The sequence below is a fragment of the Terrapene carolina genome, unplaced genomic scaffold, assembly GCF_002925995.2.
Source record: "Terrapene carolina triunguis isolate 2854851 unplaced genomic scaffold, T_m_triunguis-2.0 Scaffold88, whole genome shotgun sequence".
Lineage (NCBI taxonomy): Eukaryota > Metazoa > Chordata > Testudines > Emydidae > Terrapene > Terrapene triunguis.
Genome location: NW_020664439.1, coordinates 14,423,886 through 14,444,216, shown reverse-complemented (window position 1 = coordinate 14,444,216; position 20,331 = coordinate 14,423,886). Strand labels below are relative to the sequence as shown.

General features: G+C 45.1%; 1 protein-coding gene across 1 annotated transcript in view; it reads left to right on the top strand.

Annotated features, from left to right (window-relative positions):
• The first annotated feature begins 11,026 nt into the window (after positions 1–11,026).
• CUL3 (cullin 3) overlaps positions 11,027–20,331 on the top strand; it is a 106,865-nt gene continuing 97,560 nt past the window's right edge. The window contains exon 1 of the mRNA XM_026649962.1: positions 11,027–11,375. Within this exon, the coding sequence (XP_026505747.1) occupies positions 11,310–11,375 (66 nt within the window). The 5' untranslated portion in view covers positions 11,027–11,309. The remainder of the gene's footprint in view (positions 11,376–20,331) is intronic.

The window sequence follows — 20,331 nt, the reverse complement described above, 5'->3', positions numbered from 1 at the left end:
GACAGATTTCACGATGCATGAGAGAAAGGGGCCATGACCAGGACACATTGCAGTGCAGGGTCAAAGTGAAGGAGCTGCGGAACGCCTACCCATGAGCTGTCAGATCTACAAAGAGCTGGATGCGATACTCGGCAGCGACCCCACCTCCATTACAAAGACCACTGTGGATACTTCAGTGGCTCATGTGCCAGTCGAGAGTGGACTGAGCCAGGAGGAGGAAATCTTGGATGAGGATGTGGAGCGGGAGAGGGACCCAGAGGCAGAGGATGATTCGGAGCCCAGAGATGCATGCAGCCAGGAGCTCTTTTCTACCCCGGAGGAGCCTAGCCAGTCACAGCAGTCAGATCTTGGCAAAGTGCAAACAGGAGAGGAGGTCCCTGGTAAGTGGATCTGATTTGGGGAATCGCTGAAGCAAGTTGTTGGGGGCAGGAGGGTTGCAGAAAGCAGGCTTGTCTCCCACCGCATGCCTAGTCTGAGCGGCAGAACAGGCTGTTGATTGACTCCCTCACTTCATGGGAATCTCCCTCAGAGATCTCCTGGAAACTCTCATGGAGATACTGGGCAATCCACTGCCGCAGGTTCTTCGGCAGAGCTGCTTTGTTTCTTGTCCCATTAACAGTAACTTTCCCGCGCCAATGGGCTGTCACGACGGGGAAACCATTGCTGCACACAGGCGAGCCACATAGGGGACAGGGTGGAAGCTGCAGGCTTGGAGAAGACTCTCCTTTGATTCCCTGCTCACCCTCAGCAGCGAGATATCTTCCATAATGATCACATCCTGTGGAAAGAGTGGGGACAGGAATCATTATCAGACCCCCCCCCCTACAGTGCTGGCTCTCGCCACGTGCCCAGTGTACAGCAGGGTCTGGGAAGAGTGATTTATGCCACCCCCTGCGGCTACTCACCATTTTTGGAGGTCTTGTGGCTCATGTGTGCTTGCCTGGGGTCAGCCAGTTAGTGACAGGTGTGTGAGTACTGGCTGTGTTTTAAATCACTGAATCAGTGTTCTCTGTGTTGTAAACAATACTGCTTCTGTAAAATGTTGCGTTTAAACTTCACAGAGATGACATTGGGAGCCCAGTCTCCCTCTTTATTATTGGCGGCTGAATGGCTGCGCAGAATTAGAAACCGGCTAAGAAAAACGAAGGAGGACTTTCTGCGTGATGTTATGATGCACTCCGCCGCCGAGAAACAGGAATTGAATGAGTGGTGGGACAGCGAGAAGAGGGAGCAAAAGGAGAATGGGGCATGCCAGAATGAAGCCACGGAGCGGCTCTTAAAGGTTATGGAGCGCCAAGCGGACATGCTCCATTAGCACTGCAAACTGAGCAGCTCTGTGCCCGCCCTCCCCTGCAGCTGCTGTTGCAAAACTCTTTCCCATGTGCCCTCCAGACACCGTTAACACAGTCTTATCAACCTCCTGGCTCCAGTCTATACCCGCGGCATTCCATCCCCTCGCACAGTCGAGGACTGTGGACTCCCACTACCCACTGCACTCAACATCCATCCCTCTGCAGTTTGGCCCCGCTGAAGTACAGTACCGGTTGCACTGTACTCCAAAGGAGAAGGTTGGATATGATCCCTGGACACACAAAAATCTTTAGCTGTCCCGGGACCCCTCCTCCTCCTGGGACCTTCCCTTCCCCCATCCCCCTCACTGCTGATAGTTTTTTTTTGGTTTGACTCTCTCCTCCGGTTGTTGTCTTTTATTAAAAGAATTGTGTTGGTTTGAAAGCAGTCTTTATTCTAGTAATTGAAAGCAAAAAGAGCACTGCAAAGCAACATATAATTATGTTAAACCCCCTTATTGCATCATGTGCACCAATCACCTCCTAGCATTACAAGCACTGCAATCTCAAGCATAGCAACAAATATTAGTGGCTTTTAGCTTCAAATTGCTGCCTCAAGGCATCCCTGATCCTTATGGCCCCATGCTGTGCCCCTCTAATAGCCCTGGTATCTGGCTTTTCAAACTCTGTCTCCAGGCACTGAGCCTATGCGATCCAGCCCTGAGTGAAGCTTTCATCCTTCCCTTCACAAATATTTTGGAGCGTACACCACATGGCTATAAGCATAGGAATATTGTCATCCGCCAGGTCCAGCTTTCTATAGAGGCAGCACCAGCGGGCTTTTAAACGGCCAAAAGCACACTCAACAGTCATTCTGCACTTGCTCAGCCTGTTGTTGAACCACTCCTTGCTGCTGTCAAATTGCCCCATGTATGGCTTCATAAGCCATGGCATTAAGAGGTAGGTGGGGTCTCCCAAGATCACAATGGGCATTTCGACTTCCCCTAGAGCAGGCAGCAGCGTGCCATTAAAAATCCTGCCCAGCCCGGTCCGGCCCGCTCTTCTCCGCCCTGTGCCCCTCCTGCCCCCTCCCGCAGGGGCAAGGGGCAGGGGGCAAAAGCTTGGTCCTGCCGGCTCCCCTGCCTCTTCCCGTAGTGTGCTGGGTTCCTGCCCCTCCTCCTCTCTGTCCCTCCCTCCCTCCCTGCCGATCAGCTGATGGCCCTTGCAAGGGAGGGGTTGGGGAAGGAGTGGAGTCAGTGTGCTCGCTTCTCCCGGCGGAGGCAGAGAAGAAGCGGGGGCAGGGCCTTGGGAAGGGGGGTGGTGGAATAGTGGGCATATCCCCTCCAGCCCCCTGCCCTGACCCCCCCTCACACACACACCCAGCCCTCTGCCCTGAGCCCTGCAGCTCCACACACACTCCAGGCCCCTGCCCTGAGCTCTGTATCCCCCTGACACACACCCAGCCCTCTGCCCTGAGCCCCACACACACCCCTGGCCCCTTCCCTGAGCCCTGTACACACCCCCTCATACAAACCCAGCCCTCTGCTTGACTCCTTCACCGCCCCCACCACAACCCCAGCCCTGACTCTGGCACCCCCACACATACCCAGGCCCCCCATGCCCTGACACCTGCACCCCCTCACATGCCCCCAGCCCTCTGCCCTGACTCTTGCACCTCCCCACATACCCAGCCCCTCCACACCCCTTGCACCCCCCATATCCTGACTCTTGCACCTCCCACATCCCCACCCCCACCCTGAGCACCAAATGGGAGCTGCCCAGGTAAGTGCCCCAGACTCAAACATCCTGCCCCAACCCTGAGCCCCCTCCCTCATTCTAGCTCCTGACCAGACCCTTCACCCCCAGCCCTGTGCTCAGTGCACTCCCACCCTCAGCTCAGTGCAGAGAGAGGAAGAGAATGGGCCAGAACCAGGAAGAAGGTAGGTACCCATTGTATGTAGGCAGGGCCAGGACCCCAGACGGGCAGCGGGCTGAGTGGGTCCGGCAGCCGGGTTCCTGGCTGGCAGGAGACGGCGGATGGAACCCCTGAGCGGCAGTGGGCTGAGCGGCTCAGCCCACTGCCGGTCTGGGGTCCCGGCTGCTGGCACCACACAGCCCGCTGCCGGTCTGGGGTAAACAGAACCCCAGACCAGCAGCGGGCTGAGTGGGCCGGCGGCGTAAGATCAACATTTTAATTTAATTTTAAATGAAGCTTCTTAAACATTTTGAAAACCTTGTTTATTTTACAATACAACAATGGTTTAGTTATATAATATATAGACTTATAGAGAGAGACCTTAAATTAAAGTGAATAAATTAAGACTTGGCACACCACTTCTGAAAGGTTGCTGACCCCTGCCCTAGAGTGATCTTCTGGTCCAGGAAGAAAGTCCCTGCTTGCAGCTTCCTGAACAGGCCAGTGTTCCGAAAGATGCATGCGTCATGCATCTTTCCAAACCAGCCTGCGTTAATGTCTGTGAAACGCCCATGGTGATCCACAAGCTCCTGGGAACCACTGAGAAATACCCCTTGTGATTAATGTACTCAGTGGTTAGGTTGTCTGGTGCCAGAATTGGAATGTGCATGCCATCTATTGCCCCTCCGCAGTTAGAGAAGCCCATTTGTGCAAAGCCATTCACAATGTCACGCACGTGGCCCAGAGTCACGGTCTTTTGCAGCAGGATTAATGGGCCTGCAGACTTCCATCAACACGAGTCCAACAGTAGACTTTCCCAGTCCGAACTGATTAGTAGCAGTCTGGAGTAGTCAGTTTCCACAGTGTGATCGCTATGTACTTCTCCAACGGCAGGGCAGCTCTCATTCTCGTGTCTTTGCGCCGCAGGGCTGGGCGAGCTCATCACACAGTCCCATCCTCATCTGAAAGTTCTGCAGCCACTGCTCGTCATCCCAGACATGCATGATGATGTGATCCCACCGCTCAGTGCTTGTTTCCTGAGCCCAAAAGTGGCATTCCACTGTGGTCAGCACCTCCGTGAATGCCACAAGCAATCATGTCATAGCTACTACGTGTGGTGAGATCAATGTCACACTCTTCTTGCCTTTGTAGTTTAAGGAATAACTCCACTGCCACTTGTGATGAGTTAGTCAGAGCGAGCAGCATACTGGTTAACAGTTCAGGATCCATTCCTGCAGCCCGAAGAGGCAAGGTGCGTAGTCCACAAACCATTGAAAGATGGCGCCAAATGCGGACGGAAGCACAGGGATTGCTGGGATGCAAAGCAATGCATCACAGGGCATTGGGACAGGACCCAGGATGCCACGTGACCCCCTCCGCTTTCCCACAAGTCTTAGCAGCAGAAGAGAAAGAGGTGCTCTGTGGGATAGCTGCCCAGAGTGCACCGCTTTGAATACCGCTGCAAGTGCCGCAAGTGTGAACACGCTATTGCGCAGGCAGCTGACAGTGTGAACACACAATAGTGGTTTCCCTTCAGTGCTCTTTGAGCGGTGCTGTAACTGCCAGCAATGTAACTTTGGCAGTGTAGACGTGCAAAGATAGCTCATGTAAAGATCGCTTGTGTAGCCACTCTAAACCCCCAACGAGCAGCGGTAGTTATGTCTCCCACCCACATAGAGCTGTTCACACCAGCCATTCTGTCAGTGTAACTTATGTCGCTCAGAAGCGTGTTTTTTCACATCCCTGAGTAACATAAATTATACATATAAAAGTGCTAGTGTAGACATAGCCTTACATACTGTGTGTGATCACTCTCCCAATTAACACCTTGTTTTTCCACACACCTGCAGTAGTTTTCCTCTCAGACCAAATGGAAACTTTGAAAGTTGTTTTCAGATAACAATGGAAAGCAATTATCTACATCAATACCCCTACCACAACCCCTGTGCTCCTAATTGACAATACCTATCTGCCATTCAACTGAAACACCGCTGGCCGACACCCTGAGAGCCCAGGGCTATGAGGTCCAGATACACGCCCTGATCGTGGGAGTCCTGGGCACATGGGACCCCCACAACAAGCCGGTACTGAGAGCGTGCAGAGTCGGTCGATGCTACGCCCGGCTTATGAGACAGCTCATGGTGTCCGACACCATCAGGTGGTCCAGAGACATCTACACAGAACACATCACAGGACACTGCTAGTACCAGGTCGAGTAACCGAGACCACCGACCAGGGAAATAACCCACTTCCTTTCCTGACGAACCGAGGGACACCCCCCCCCCCACCATGTACTTATTCTCTACACCAATACTGACTTGGACTCTTAATACATTCCATGCATGGCGTACCTGAGCCCATTTATCCACCGATGCTTTAAAAACTCCCACACCCCAATCTGGATCTATGCTGGTTATGTGATATGTACCGTATGTACCTCGTGAACCTTGTAACCGATACTTGCAATCCCCCATAACCCAAGCCCGACCCCAGATGTACGGTACCTTCCCTCTTAACTTGTGTACATTTGATTTTAAACATTAACTTTAATAAAATTTTTACATCTGCAGTACTTTACTCTCAAACCAAACTGGAGACTTTGGAAAAGTTGTCTTCACATACACATAGTGCCAACAGGGATCAGAGTGGGAGTGCAGAATTTCAATTCATATTGAAATGTATGCGCCACCCAATTAGCCCCTTGTTTAGCTTCACACCTTCAGTAACTACTTTCAGACCACTGCACTGAAGCAATAATCCTCTGCATTACAGACACAGTATAAAAAACAAAAAAACCTAGACTGTAAGGGGGCTGAAATAAGACAAGTTTATTTAAGAACAGGGATACAATGCATACTTTCAATACACACTGCCATAGGAAAACAACCTTCAAAACCTTCTACTATTTCCATTCACTGAAGAGCCGTGTGAATTTCCTTTAGTTCTACTTTGTGAATCTTCTGGACAAAATGACAGCCTCTGTAAAGTAGTCAGAACCACTGGTGCTGTAAAAATATTGACACCACACCAGGTATTTTTTTCAGGGGTGGGGAATGCTGTTTGGTGACTTTAGTTTAGAAGGTCTTTATTTACAGCCTTGTATAGGAAGAAAGGGATTGCAAGATAAAAGTAGAATTGTTCAACTGCCTCACATAAATAGGTTACTTCAGCATCTTCTGTCATCCAACTCCCACCTAAAGCCTTATGAAGCAATGGTCAAGGAAATTAAAATTACAAGTATAGGATGTTGATTCAGGCCATACAAGAAGGAGGTCAAAAAACTCACATCTTTTTAGGATAGGAACCAGGTGGAATATAATTTGGAATTACAATATTTCAGTTATTCTGTTTCTAAATGCAGAAATTTAGAAATAATCTATTAAATATATTTTTGAATGTTTATTTTGATGCTTTTACTGGCCCCAGCAGACCCCCTTGATGTCAATGGGATATATGTTGAAAATGACTGTAGAATATTGTTGGGGGGGGGGGGGAATTGGCATGGGGGATACGAGAACAGTCAATAAAATAGCAAAATAAAACTTACCTCATTGTGTCGTATTTTACTAATCCTGTAATGACTTCAAAGGAACTTTTGCTTGTCAGGATTGCAGGATGGGATTCTGAATATAATACACTGAAAACCTACTTTCTGCCCTTCCCTCCCCCTTCAAAATGCAGGTATTACATAGGTTTTGTTGAAGCTCTTTCACATTTTTCCAGCTATATATAGTTCTGCATTGTTATCAAAACATCTTTTCAATAGATTTTAGGTGTTACAATTGAGGGAATACATCTTTTTTGTTGTTTCTAAAGCCTTTCAAAAAAGAGAAATGATTATAGTCCCATATATATCCTCAATGTATCACACAAAATTCATGCAAAGCCTAAAACAAGCATCAACTTCAGACTGTGATAGATGGATTTATGTAGCTAAAAAGAAATGATTTGATTTGTTTTTCTTTGTACTGTCTTTTAAATAGAGAAGAAATTCTTCCTCCCACCCTAACATAGGCAGCTGCCATTCTGAGTTTCTTTTCAAATGCAGAATGTTACAGAATGAGATCATGCAAACACTTAAGCGTGCGCTTAACTTTTAAGCACGACGGTGATTCTCTTTCTCTCATATTTTCTCTCATATTCTTTGTTTATTACTCTGAAGCAAAATATTGAAATTTTGCATGTTCTGTATGGAAAAACAGCACAGGGTATGTATATGTATGACTCTTTGGAAATGCAGTTTATCTCCAATCTCCTACTCCACAAGGAAACTCCCACTCCAAATGAATTTCAGTCAGTTACCTATTATAAATTGGAAAAAGAGAGCTCTCTGATACAATCAGCCAAGGCTCTGATTCTTCCCCCATTCAAATTAATGGCAAAACTCACATTGATTTCAATGTGTATGACTGGGTCTTAAAAGAAACAAAGAAACTTATTTTTAAAATTAAGAAATGGTATTCTTGTGTAAATAAACCAAAAACTTGCTTTTCTGTAATTTTTAAAAGAGAAATGTTATGTTAATGTTAGGAATGTAGAGAATACATTGTATTAGGGCCAACCTTTTAATGCTTCTGATGCCCTCAGCAACATTTTGAGTAATGCTAGAGAGTTTTTCAGCAGGTGTACAAGTAAATAAAAACTTTAAGATATCATGTCACTTGAAACTAGTAAAAAACTAGTAAAAGCAGCATGCCTGTCATATTGTTAGAAAGAAATTGTTAGAGTCATTGAAGTGAAAGTATTTTGTGTAGGTCCTTATACTGTGCTCATCACTGTAGTATTGGAGTACCTTCCAACAGTGCATTTAGCCATGTGACCTTCAGATGCATACTAGTCACTCTCCATGCTGAGCTATTCTCTACCTATTAGAGCAGGCATTCCTGGCCCTTATACCGCAAGCTTGAATACTAGTGTGAAGGAGGCTAGGGGTGAATAGAGGGTAGAAGTAGTCATGGCACATGAACCTGAACCCCTATTACTGAAGGGTATTTCCCCAAAACTAGTTACTACTTTCTTTATTGTAGGAATATTTGAAGATGTATACATAAGATAGCTGGCATTGACCAAGATGGGCATTAGGGCTACTAGCAGTTCATAGGTCAATCTTGCTGTTCTTCACCCACCCATCTCCCCTCTGATTGACACCACTGGTACTTAACAGCAATTCCAGTGGTCCCTTGTGTGAGCACAAGACCTTACATTTAGCAAAACTGCTTTATTTCTACTACAGATGGGAGCAGAAATTAGAAGAGGCAACAATCCTTACTCTTAATAATTTTAGTAAGTAAGAACCAGCAATATTATTGAGTCTTGTATAGTGCCAAATAATCTTACAGTGCAAAATACAGCTAAAGTTAGGAAAGATTCCCAAGGAGAACCGACATGGTTGTAACTTCATTTTTAAATCATCAGCCCTACTCTAGTTACATGTTGGGATTGAGCATTTGACTGACCTGAGTTACTGTTTGTGGACCTCCTAAAAAGAAGTGAGTCTTTAGGAGTGACTAGAATGAGGAAATGAGAGCCTGGTACACTGGGCTAGTGAGGTTGCCCTAAGCATAAGGGCATATCATGAAAGAAAGCACAAAAACAGTAGCAGAAGACATTGTGCTAGACCAATCGGCAGTAGTGGATACTGCCCATTTTTGCAGGCACCTGAGATCCAAACTGCAATTTAAAGTAGGATCTTTCTCCCAACCCTTTGAACTTCTTGCAAGCAAAATTCTTAGTTTAGACTTAATTGGCTGGGTTGGATTCATCTCCTAAGCTCCAATGTCTGGGGACCATATTCTTCATATTGGCAGTCAGAAGGAAAACTTTGCATCTCCTACCACTTGACTTTTCTTTTTGGTTGTTAATGAAAAGCGCTTTAAGAACTAGACATTATTCTCTAGAAACTGTACTTTTCAGAAGGGCTGAATGGTACTGTACTTTAGTCATGCTGAAATCATTAAGACTCGTTATTGTTGTGCTGCTGTTATATAATTTTTCCTTTCGGTGTATACTTAATGCTGATCAGGAGATTAAAAACGTACAGAAGAGGTACTTGCATTAGTCTCAATGGGCAGTGGTTGTTTTAAACTGAAAGGAACAAACAGGTGAAGAAACTATTACAGAAGGCAAACTAGCTCACAGGATATTTGTACCTATGTACCCTCAGTGCCAAAGTTTTACAGGTTTTGCTAGGAAACTGCTTAAGTGGTATAATGATCTTAGGTATTTTTCAGACTAGTACACTATCATAAGAAGAATTATGCTCCTATAGTTAGGGTCCAGATTGGGAATCAAAGCTAGGAGTTCTATTCCTGCCTGTGCCTGTATGGGATCTTGGTCTAGTCACCTAGGCTCAAATTTCAAGTGTCTACTAACTTTTTGTTGTTGTTTTTGAGTGACCCACCTGAATGCCAGAGGCGCTGAGCAATTGAACCTGCCATTGACTTGCAAAATCTGATATTTACAAAACATCCATCCCTGTTATATAAACTGTCCTAATTTGCAAGTGACCTATATTTAGCCTCACTCTCACACAGGTATTGCTTCAGGTGGCATCCTCATTTCTCAAGCATATGTTGTGATTAGCAAATTAAAAAAAGGAAAACAAAAATGTATTTCAACATGACTATGAGTCTCCCAAGGAGTACAACACCCATGAGTGCCATGACTCAGTGAGGCAAAATTAATCGCAGGGAAACTTCAGGTTGATAAATAACAGGAAAAGGCACAATATGCCTGTGCAGTTCTTTTCTTGGCCTGTCTTTTAAAGACACTGTTTGCTTTTGCCCTGTCCATACAGGTTTGAAAGGAGTTATGTTTAAGGCCTATGTTTAAGGCTGTGTCTACATTTGACTTTGTTTCCTTTAGATTTCCCACCATTGCTACCATCGGGCGCTAGTTAGTGTTGCCAAACTACCAGCATATTAATAACCATCTCAGCACAGGTCTAGCAACCCGATGGCTAAAACCCTGGTGAACGCTGGCATCTACCTCATTTATGCTACCAATTGCATGATTATTACCAACATGGGAGCTGCCTCAGTGATAGCAATAGACAGACAAATTTCAGGTCAACTATTGCCAACTCCAAGTGTTCAAACATCACAAGTCAGATCCTCCTCAATTGTAACTTTTAAAAAAAATAATTAATGCTGGGGTCTCTTTTTGTTTTCTGTTCAGGCTTTGAGCCTTAAGGTGAACTCAGGTCACACTTTCAACTCGCCCCCCCCACTTTGTTTTAAAAAAAGGACAGCTGTGAGTCTTCTATAGTCACCTGATTCCAGGAGCTGTGACTTTAAGAAAAACACCTGAGACGTGAGGTAAAAGGACAAGAGGTGGCTAGTGTAGACAGGGCCTAACGTCTGTGCCCGCTCAGCCAGTTGCTAACAATGTGAGGCACTCTAGTCCTAGCTGGCCCAAGGCTCTGATTGCAATGAGTAGGGGCAGCACTAGGCCCAGTATGTGGTGTCTATGGGCCCAGAGAGGCTCCTGCCAGCCCTTGACAGACTCTCTACAGCAGCTGGGGCTGCTCAGAGACCCCTTTCCCCCAATCCCGTCACTGCTCCCTCCCCACCAGGCACCCCTTCCCCAGGCCAGCCATGGGACCCTCTCTGCGTTTGCCCCTCCCCTACTGCGCCGCACTCAGCCAATCAGCGGCCGCCTTTCCCCCAGCGCGCTTTCTCTTCCTGCCTTTCCCTCTCCCCCCCGCCCCTTTGCAGCCGGTGACAGCTCGGAGCGAAGTCTCGCGAGAGCTAGGCAGCAGAGCCCCCACCTCTTCGCCCGCCCTCCCCGTCGTGCTCCTCCCCGCGCCCCTCCTGCCGCCGCGGCCGGATCTGTCTCAGGGGTGGGGGGGCGCTTGGCCCTGCGCACTGAGCGATGTTTGTCCGCCATCGCGGCGGACGAGGGTGAAGGAAACGCCGCCGCCGCCGCTGGAGATAGGGGCCTGCGCCACCGCCGCCCAGAACCCCCCGTAGCCGCCTCCCTCCTCCCCGCCCCGCACACCCCGGGGGCCGCCGCCCGGAGTGAAGGTCGCCAGGGGCTCCTGCCCGGGGTCTCCCCGTAGCCCCCCCCTCACCCCGCAGGAGGCTCCGCTCGAGCCGGGTCCGAAGATGTCGAACCTGAGCAAGGGGACGGGCAGCCGGAAGGACACCAAGATGCGGATCCGAGCTTTCCCCGTGAGTACCCAGGCACCGGTTCCGCGCCAGGCCCCGGCCTCCGCCCGGCCGCAGGCCCCGCAGCCGCCCGGTCTGTCACCCTGCTCCCCGCGGCGGGCGAGGGGGAGAAACTCGGGGGATGCGGGGGAGGGCAGGGGAAAGGAGTTGGGGGCTGGGGAGCCGGGGGGAGGAGGATGACACGCTCTGTGCCCCCATCTGTTATCAGCACAATGGAACCTGTCACCGCGGCCGAGTGGGGGAGGAAGGACCGGGACTAGGGGGCGGTGGCACGGGCACTCACTGGGGACTCGGACTGGGACTTGGCAACGGTGGCACGGGCACTTACTGGGGACCAGGACCGGGAACGGTGGCACGGGCACTCACTGGGGACCGGGACTGGGGGGTGGCGGTGGCACGGGCACTCACTGGGGACCGGGACTGGGGGGGCGGCGGTGGCACGGGCACTCACTGGGGACTGTGACTGGGGGGGGCGGGGGCACAGGCACTCACTGGGGACTGGAACCAGCACTGGGGGGCGGTGGCATGGGCACTCACTGGGGACTGGGACCGGATTGGGGGGGGCAATGGCAGCACGGGCACTCACTGGGGACTGGGACTGGCACTCGGGGCGGCAGCATGGGCACTCAGTGGGGACTGGGACCAGGACTGAGGGGTGAGTGAGGTGGCAGCATGGGCATTTGCTTCGGGGAGAGGGGAGACAGCGGAAACAATTACTGAGGGGGCCGGCACGGGCACTTACTGGGGACTGGCACCAGTACAGGCTGCATAGGCATTTACTGGGGACTGGGGTTGTGGGTGGTGGTACTGGTGCTCAGTGGGGTGGCGGTGGCACAGGCACTGGAGGCTTGGACTGAGGGACGGGTGGCAGCACAGGCACTCACTGGGCACGAGAGCTTGGGGGGGCACATTACAGACACTGGGGATTGGGTTTGGGGGGCAGCAGCACAGGCACTTACAGGGGATCGGGGTTGGGGGAGTGCACATTACAGACGGTTGGGGGGGACCTTCCATCACACAAGAAGCATGCAGAGGAACCCGCACCGGTGGTGGTTCTTCCCTCTCATAACCTATGCAAATATGTTATGAAAATATATTTAATGCAGTTACCAATGAAAGGCTCTCAGACAAGGAATCAGAAGTTATAGATGTATGTAAACAAAATAAGGAGTTTTATAAATCCATCTCTGGGCTAGTTTTTCTGCATATGGGAGACTTCATGTTGCAGGGATTTTAGGTCAGATGGTAAAATGTCAGGTGATATGAAGAGTTGGTAGCAACTTAGCCTCTGTGTAACTTTCATAGGATTGTTTCATATATCCAGTTGTGAGATTACCAGCCACTTTAGTTACTGAGTGAATGGGCCTAGTTATTAACTTATACTGCCATAAATCTTTGCTGGTGCTTCGACAGTTTCTTCAGTTGAAGGTTAGAGCACATGAATGCGAAGACTGCTGTTAATGGTTTCTAGCATTACAAGAAATATGAAAACTTCAGTCATCATTCGTGATTTCCTGCAAGTAAGTGTGTGTGTGTGTGTGTGTGTGTGTACACACACACACTTGTTAAAAAGGAGACGCTCTGTTGAGTCATTGGCTTTTAATGTTTATCATAACTTTTGATGTTACACCTGATCCAGGTAGCCAGTGGCAAACAATTCATATGTGTTGCCTTCACATATAAACTGGACATACCTGTTCACATCAGTTCACCAGCACATAATATGGCAGAGGAGTTGCTTAGCCAAAATTCTTGCCAATGAAGTTGAGGATTTTAAGACTTCTTTAAATTGCTGGAACTTTTCATTTAGGACTCTGACTCAACTGGACAGCTTCCCTCTTAACCTCTACTTCTAATCAACAATAATTCTTTATGTTGAACAGTGAATGTCAAAGGAAGGAGCAGTGTGTACTGTGTATTAAAAGACTAGAATGTTTTAAGTGATCTGTGGCTGGTGATCTCCAAAGAAATTATTTATTTTTAATACACTCTTATTCAGTGCATAAACCTCATATTATTAGAACTTTTGGAGGTATAGAAAAATAATAATTGGTTGGCTGAAACAGCCTTAGACAGCTTGTATACCATAGAGCAGTGGGTCTCAAACTTTTTTACTGGTGACCCCTTGCACATTGCAAGCCTCTGAGTGCGACCCCCCATATAAATTAAACACCCTTTTAAATATATTTAACACCATTATAAATGCTGGAGGCAAGCGGGGTTTGGGGTGGAGGTAGGTTGACAGCTCGCAACCCCCCATGTAATGACCTTGTGACCGACCCCTAGTTTGAGAACCCCTGCCATAGAGCGACTATCATAAAACTTAATAGTGACAAAAATTGTGCATCTATTTTACAGCAAACTACTCTTGTACAATAAAAGTTTTCTGGCAATCTTTTAAATTTGTCTAATAGGATCCATGCATAAAATCTCTTTATATATGTAGATGAGGGTAAACTAACAAGGGTAAATTCAATGATTAGAATAAACATTATTTTGCATTTTATTTTTTGACAGTTCTTGTAACCGAGCATATAAAATGCTGTTCGTGGGTAAAGAATGTTCACACGGAGCCCTGCTCTCATAAATGCTGAGAATGCTTGATTTTTTTTTTTTACCCCTCAAACTGCTTCTTGTTAGCATTGTTTTAATTTTTCCTTTTGAGTTGTTTAAAGAATGGATTACAGTTATTTCACAAAAGTTATCTAATTATGTTCCTTAACAATTAACACATTTATGTATATATTGACATCAAGGCCTCCAAACTCCAAAGTAGAAGCTGACATCTGTTGATAGTATTTTTCAGGTTTTGATATTTAAAATACATTTCCTTTTTTGCAACCAAACCCAGTCAAAAATTCATGAAGGATTTCTAACTGAAAAAAGAACATGGAAGTGAATGACAGCTTTTAAGTGTTTACTATCATGCGAGTAATTACAAGAGAGAAAAGTTATCACACTCTCCAAAAACTATAACCCCAGTTTTCTAAAGATGTAGGCACGTGTGTAATTTGCTCAATTGACTTCACTGGACTCTTCATGTAAATGAAGTTACATGTGTTTTCAAGACTGGGACCTGTATTTAGTATTTACATTCATATCTGGTTACTGTTCTCTCTTTTTACCTTCTCCAATTCTGATGCATCATTCTTAGTTTTGAATTGTTAATATTGCTAGTGTTGTGCCATTTCTGTGTTCTCTGTTTGTTTGTCGTATATCTTCAGCAGTATTACATCTCCATTTCCTTCATTTTGTTTCAGTTTTTCATGTGGGAATAAATATTTACTATTCCATTATCTGGAAAAGGTAACCTTGTTGGACAAGTAAGGTTCCTGAAATCTAGCAATGTCATGGTTACTCCCTAATGATGGCCATGGCCCTTCATATTCTGTACTTATCTATAACATTTTTAGCATTTCTTTCCTATAATAAACATGGGTGAATGATAATGGAAAGGTGTAAAATAATTTTGCACTTTTCTTTTCAAATTGTTATGTTTTTGCTGTTTGTTCATGTATGAATTAAAAATAGCATAAGTGTAAACACAGTGTTAAAAACTTGCTCAATCACAAATGCTCTACCTAAGAATCATTATTTTACTGCAAAATTACTTTACTTCACAGTTTTTTTTAGTTTCTTGTAATTAAGGAGTGTAGAAACACACATTGGTGCAAATGCCCCTCCATAGAAATGTCCTTCAGTATTAACCAGCTGCTGGTATACAGAATCTCACTCACTCTGCTTTTCCTTCCCTCAAGGGCAGTGGCAGAGGGTATGTCTACACTGCAATTAAAAACTTGCGACCAGCCTATGCCAGCTCACTCGCGCTCATGGGGCTTGGGCTAAGAGGCTGTTTAATTGTGTTGTAGACTTTCAGGGCATGTCTACACTTACCTCCAGAGCGATCGATCCAGCAGGGGTTGATTTATCGCGTCTAGTGAAGACACGATAGATCGACCACTGAGCGCTCTCCCGTTGACTCCGGTACTCCACCAGAACGAGAAGTGTAGGCGGAGTCGACGGGGGAGCGTCAGCAGTTGACCTACCGCAGTGAAGACACTGCAATAAGTAGATCTAAGTACGTTGACTTCAGCTACGTTATTCACGTAGCTGAAGTTGCGTAACTTAGATCGATTTCCCCTCTCCCCCCCAGTGTAGACCAGGTCTCAGGCTTGGCTGGAGCCTGGGTTTTAGGACCCTGTGAAGCAGGAGGGTCCCAGAGCCCAGGCTGCCACCCGAACATCTACACCACAATTAAACAGTCCCTGTGTTTGCACTGCAGTTAGACACTCATGACTGGCCTGTGCCAGTTGACGGCCTCCCAGGGCTTGGCTAAAGGGCTGTTTAGTTGCAGTGTGGATAGGCTCAGGCTGCAGGTTGAGGTCTGGGACTCTTCCACCTCACAGGATCGTAGAGCTCCAGCCCAAGCCCAAATGTCTGCACCCCAGTTAAAAAGCTCCCACGACCCCAAGTCAGCTGGCACAGGCCAGCCGGGGGTGTCTAATTGCAGATAGACAGACTCTTAGGCTATGTCCTCACTACGGGGGTCGATTTAAGATATGCAAATTCAGCTACGCGAATAGCATAGCTGAATTCGACATATCCGAGCCGACTTACCCCGCTGTGAGGACGGCGGCAAATCGACCTTTAGGGCTCCCCCGTCGACGGCCCTTACGCCTACCTGCGCTGGTGGAGTACAAGTGTCGATTCGGGGATCGATTGTCGCGTCCCGACTAGATGCAATAATTCGATCCCCGAGAGATCTATGTCTACCCGCCAATTCAGGCGGGTAGTGAAGACGTAGCCTTAGAGTAATTAGGAATCTAGAGGCTGAAGTGGGCTGGCTGTTCAGTAGTCAGAAGCAGTCAATGTCTAGAATTCCTTGAGCAGTAAACCACCCTTCCTATTCACAATAGAAAGAAATAAGTTTGTGTGACCAGTTTAACTCTGACATATTAAAAAAGGTGTTTATGCAACATTGTCTTGTTACATGCACATTACAGCATATGGGTATTTGAGTGTGGCTAGATTGTGGGATTAGGCCACCAAACAAACAAACAAACACAAAAAAACAGATGGTTTAGGGCTCTTTTTTAATTTTACCTTTTGAAATTACTTAAATCTAGAAAGAGTAATGGAAATAACTTTTTATTATCTTGTTACTAAAGTTCTGTATATTTGCATTAGGTATTCAACGGTTACTTTAAGGTTGTACAATGAAATAATCTTGTGTATGAACTTTCAGGAGTACAGAGCCTGTACAATAATGCCATTTTCAAAAATATAACAAGATAGTCTTAACACTTAAAATATGTACCTATACACACACCTTTCAGCATCAATAATTCAGCTATAAAAATTTGGAGATGAAACTTGGCATAGGGTTTAAATAAACTCTGCAAGTTTTTTTCAACAAATCTCTTTAATTTGTCAGTTAACTGTTACACGGAAGCCAGAAAAACTCACACTGCAATGGATGTTCAAGTCAGTTTGATTAGACATGTTAAATGTGGCAAGTGATTAATTCATAATATTATGTTGTATATTGATAATAAAGAATGTCTGTACATTAACTATATTTTGTAAACATTGCTCACATTTGAGGGACTAAAACAGTGCCTTTGCAGAGTAATAAGTCTGCTGCACAAAACACACACTGAAGTTCTAGTTATTTTCCCAAAATAAGGGAAGGAGTTATATTTTTTTGCCATCTTTTACCCTCTTGTTAAAGTACTATAGCGTTCTTATGTTGCGTTTCTCTACTCAGGTCACAATGGGCCAGTTGTTGCTGGCTAAAGGACTACTTAAAAAGCTCTCAAATAACAAATATAATTTTAACATGATTTAGTTGACCTGTGTGGATGGAGCAAAATCATGCTAGTTCTGTCTTTAAAACTTTGTTAGAGATGAGTCAGTGCAGGCCTGACTTTACTGCAGCTGCATTTGAACTATTTTGTGGTGACTTTTGACCAGTGAAGATAAAGGCCATGAGTGTATACTGAAGTGTCAGAATGTAGCGTATAAGACAAAATAGCCTTAATATATCCAATTCTATAAGTTTCTTGTGAAAATACATTGAGCTAACAACAAGAAGTTTTATAAATTTACACAAATAACCTGACTTTAAGAGCTGTTAGATGGACTCTCACCAAGGATTCTTATTACTTATATCACAAGAAATTAACTTTCATCTACAAGAAATTGGTTGGTTAGATCAGTCTGACTTGAAGTGAGTTATTGTATTTGTTTATACATCATATTTTGTCAATGCTTTTGACCATCTTAATTTCCTGTAGAGCTCTTTCTTATTTTTGGATAATCCTACAAAATATTTTTCTGCCAACCCCCAGAATGTAACCAGCTATTTATGTAAGCTGTTATTGCAACAATAAATACAGGGCTACTTTAAAGATTTCTGGAGAGGGTTAGAGAGATCCCATACATGTGTGTTATGTAAAATGAGTCTTTTTAAATATACCCCAAACTGTAAACTGATGCATTTTATATGGAATGGATAGGATAGTTATGTTCACTTTGCCCAACCTTCTTTTGCATACGTGTAGCCTGGCTGCTTGTTCCTTTCAACCCCAGTGATCAGCTTACATTAGTTTTAAGTTTTCCAAGCTATTGTTGCAGAGCAAAGAGATAGTGGCTTAATTTTTGTATTTAAAAAATAAAGAAGGCTGATAGTCTCATTAACACTCCTACATTCTCCAAATCAGAGTGGCTGGTACATGTGGCCTTTGCATGGCTGAAAGAAAACTCTACTTCTGGGAGCATTAGCTTCTTTTATGGCTTGTTTTGACCCTGGGAGGTGGAGGGGGGTACATGGTGTACCTTGAAGTGAAATTAAAATTTACATTAGCTATCATAATGTTTGGATCCGTCCAAGCATTAAAGAAGTTGCTTTAACGTCTGTAGATTCACATGGATGAGTCTGAGCCGAGATTTCAGAAAGAACCTGGATAATTTGTTGAACTAGTCTAAAACTGTGAGTATTCAGGTGGCAGAAGCTGTTATTGGTGTATTAACATTTAGGGCATTCTACACATACACAGCTGCAGCGCATCTCCCGTCGGCATAATAAAACCACCTCCACAGGCGGCAGTAGCTATGTCAGCGGGAGAAGCTCTCCCGCTGACATAGCGCTGTCCACACTGGCGCTTACATTGGTGTAACTTACGTAGCTCAGAGAGGTGGTTTATTCACTCCCCGAGTGACATAAATTATGTTAACATAAGCTGTAGTGTAGACATAGCCTTAGACTCATAGTACGTGTTCTCTGTGGTGTGCATTTTGGGATGGGGTGAGGGGAGAAAGGAAAGATGGTTTGTCATACATTTGTTCAGCTCCAAATAAATGAAATAATTTCAACATAATGACTGGTACTATTCACTTCAGACCATATGGTTAAATAAACATATCACATCAGTGCCTTTGTGAGCGTATGCTATATTTCACAGTCACAAGCCATATTTTTATAAAAGCAAATTAGCCTTTAGTCCCTAATAAAATATGTAGTAATAAGTTGGATATTCATCAGTTAAGTTTCACTGTAACACATTTAGGGCTTTGAAATTAAAAAAACAAAACAAAACAAAGCTGCAACGTTATTTACCTTGTTGAAAAGAAATGGGCATTGTTTTGGAAAATTCCCATTTAACAATGGTATACATTCTTTAATGTGAAAATGCTCTTAAATTTTACCTAATCGTGAACATTGAAAGAACATCACTAGATTTAGTTAATATTTCAGATTAAATGGTGGCATGGAGTTGAACAGGTTGGACTGTGAAAACTAGCCATCTGTTCATTTTCACCGCATTTTAGGTGTTTGAGTTGATAAAGGTGTGCTAATACTAATTTTAGAATTTTTACAAGAAATGTGTATTTCCCCCCCCAATTCTATGACCATACTATGACTAGCTGTGGTGTCATCAGATCTTTCAAGATAGGCAGGGACAAGTCTATTCAGCCCTTACATGGAAGAGTTTCAAGGCGATTCCCAAGTCTTATAGGTGTTGGTGATTTAGCAGCACTTCTCTCTGAGGGCCTGGTCTTGATAGGTATTGGGTACCCATGATTCCAGCTAAGTTGGTACTGAATTAAATACCTCAGCATGGTGTTGGAAAGCACCTTGCTGCTGCTGGAGGTTACTACCATCTTTTAAATGAGATGGAAAAACAAAAGAGCTTGGCCATTTGTGATTGGTAAAAAATCCTTTGCAGTCTTTGCAAGAGAAGGAGACAACACTAGTATTCAGGCCAAATTTTAATTTAGGTGATTAAATTAGTTTTTCAGTGGATTTGGTGGTATTTGTTTTCTGTTGAACTGTTGTGTAGTTTAACTGCTGTTAAGCAGTGACCCCCTTTTGTCCTAGGTGTATCTGCATCAATGGTGGGTGAACAAGTTAAATGAGAATTGCTTTACAATTTATGCAGGATGGAAGATGCTATATAATTGTAAGGCCTTTTAGATAAAGGTTGCATATATTATTGGGTTCTCTGAAAAAATACTATTTCATTTTTGTGTGGTGTTTCATTTGTTAATTGCTTCCTTCATATGATGTAGCCTGGAACATTTTTAATAATGTTCTATAGGGAGGTGAGTGTAGGTTCCTGATTTAATGTAAAATAAAATTTTTGCAGCTTTCTAATTAGTAGACTTGTCCATCTATGCACCCTCAAAAGAAAGCAGGTGGTTTTTAGTAGTTTAAGGTTCTATTTTGCTTGTGGGACTTACATTTTTAAATTAAGCTACAGGTAGTAGAGTTAGGACTGTCTTTACTTTTTTGTCAAGTATCAGAGGGGTAGCCGTGTTAGTCTGAATCTGTAAAAAGCAACAGAGGGTCCTGTGGCACCTTTAAGACTAACAGAAGTATTGGGAGCATAAGCTTTCGTGGGTAAGAACCTCACTTCTTCAGATGCAAGAACTTGCATCTGAAGAAGTGAGGTTCTTA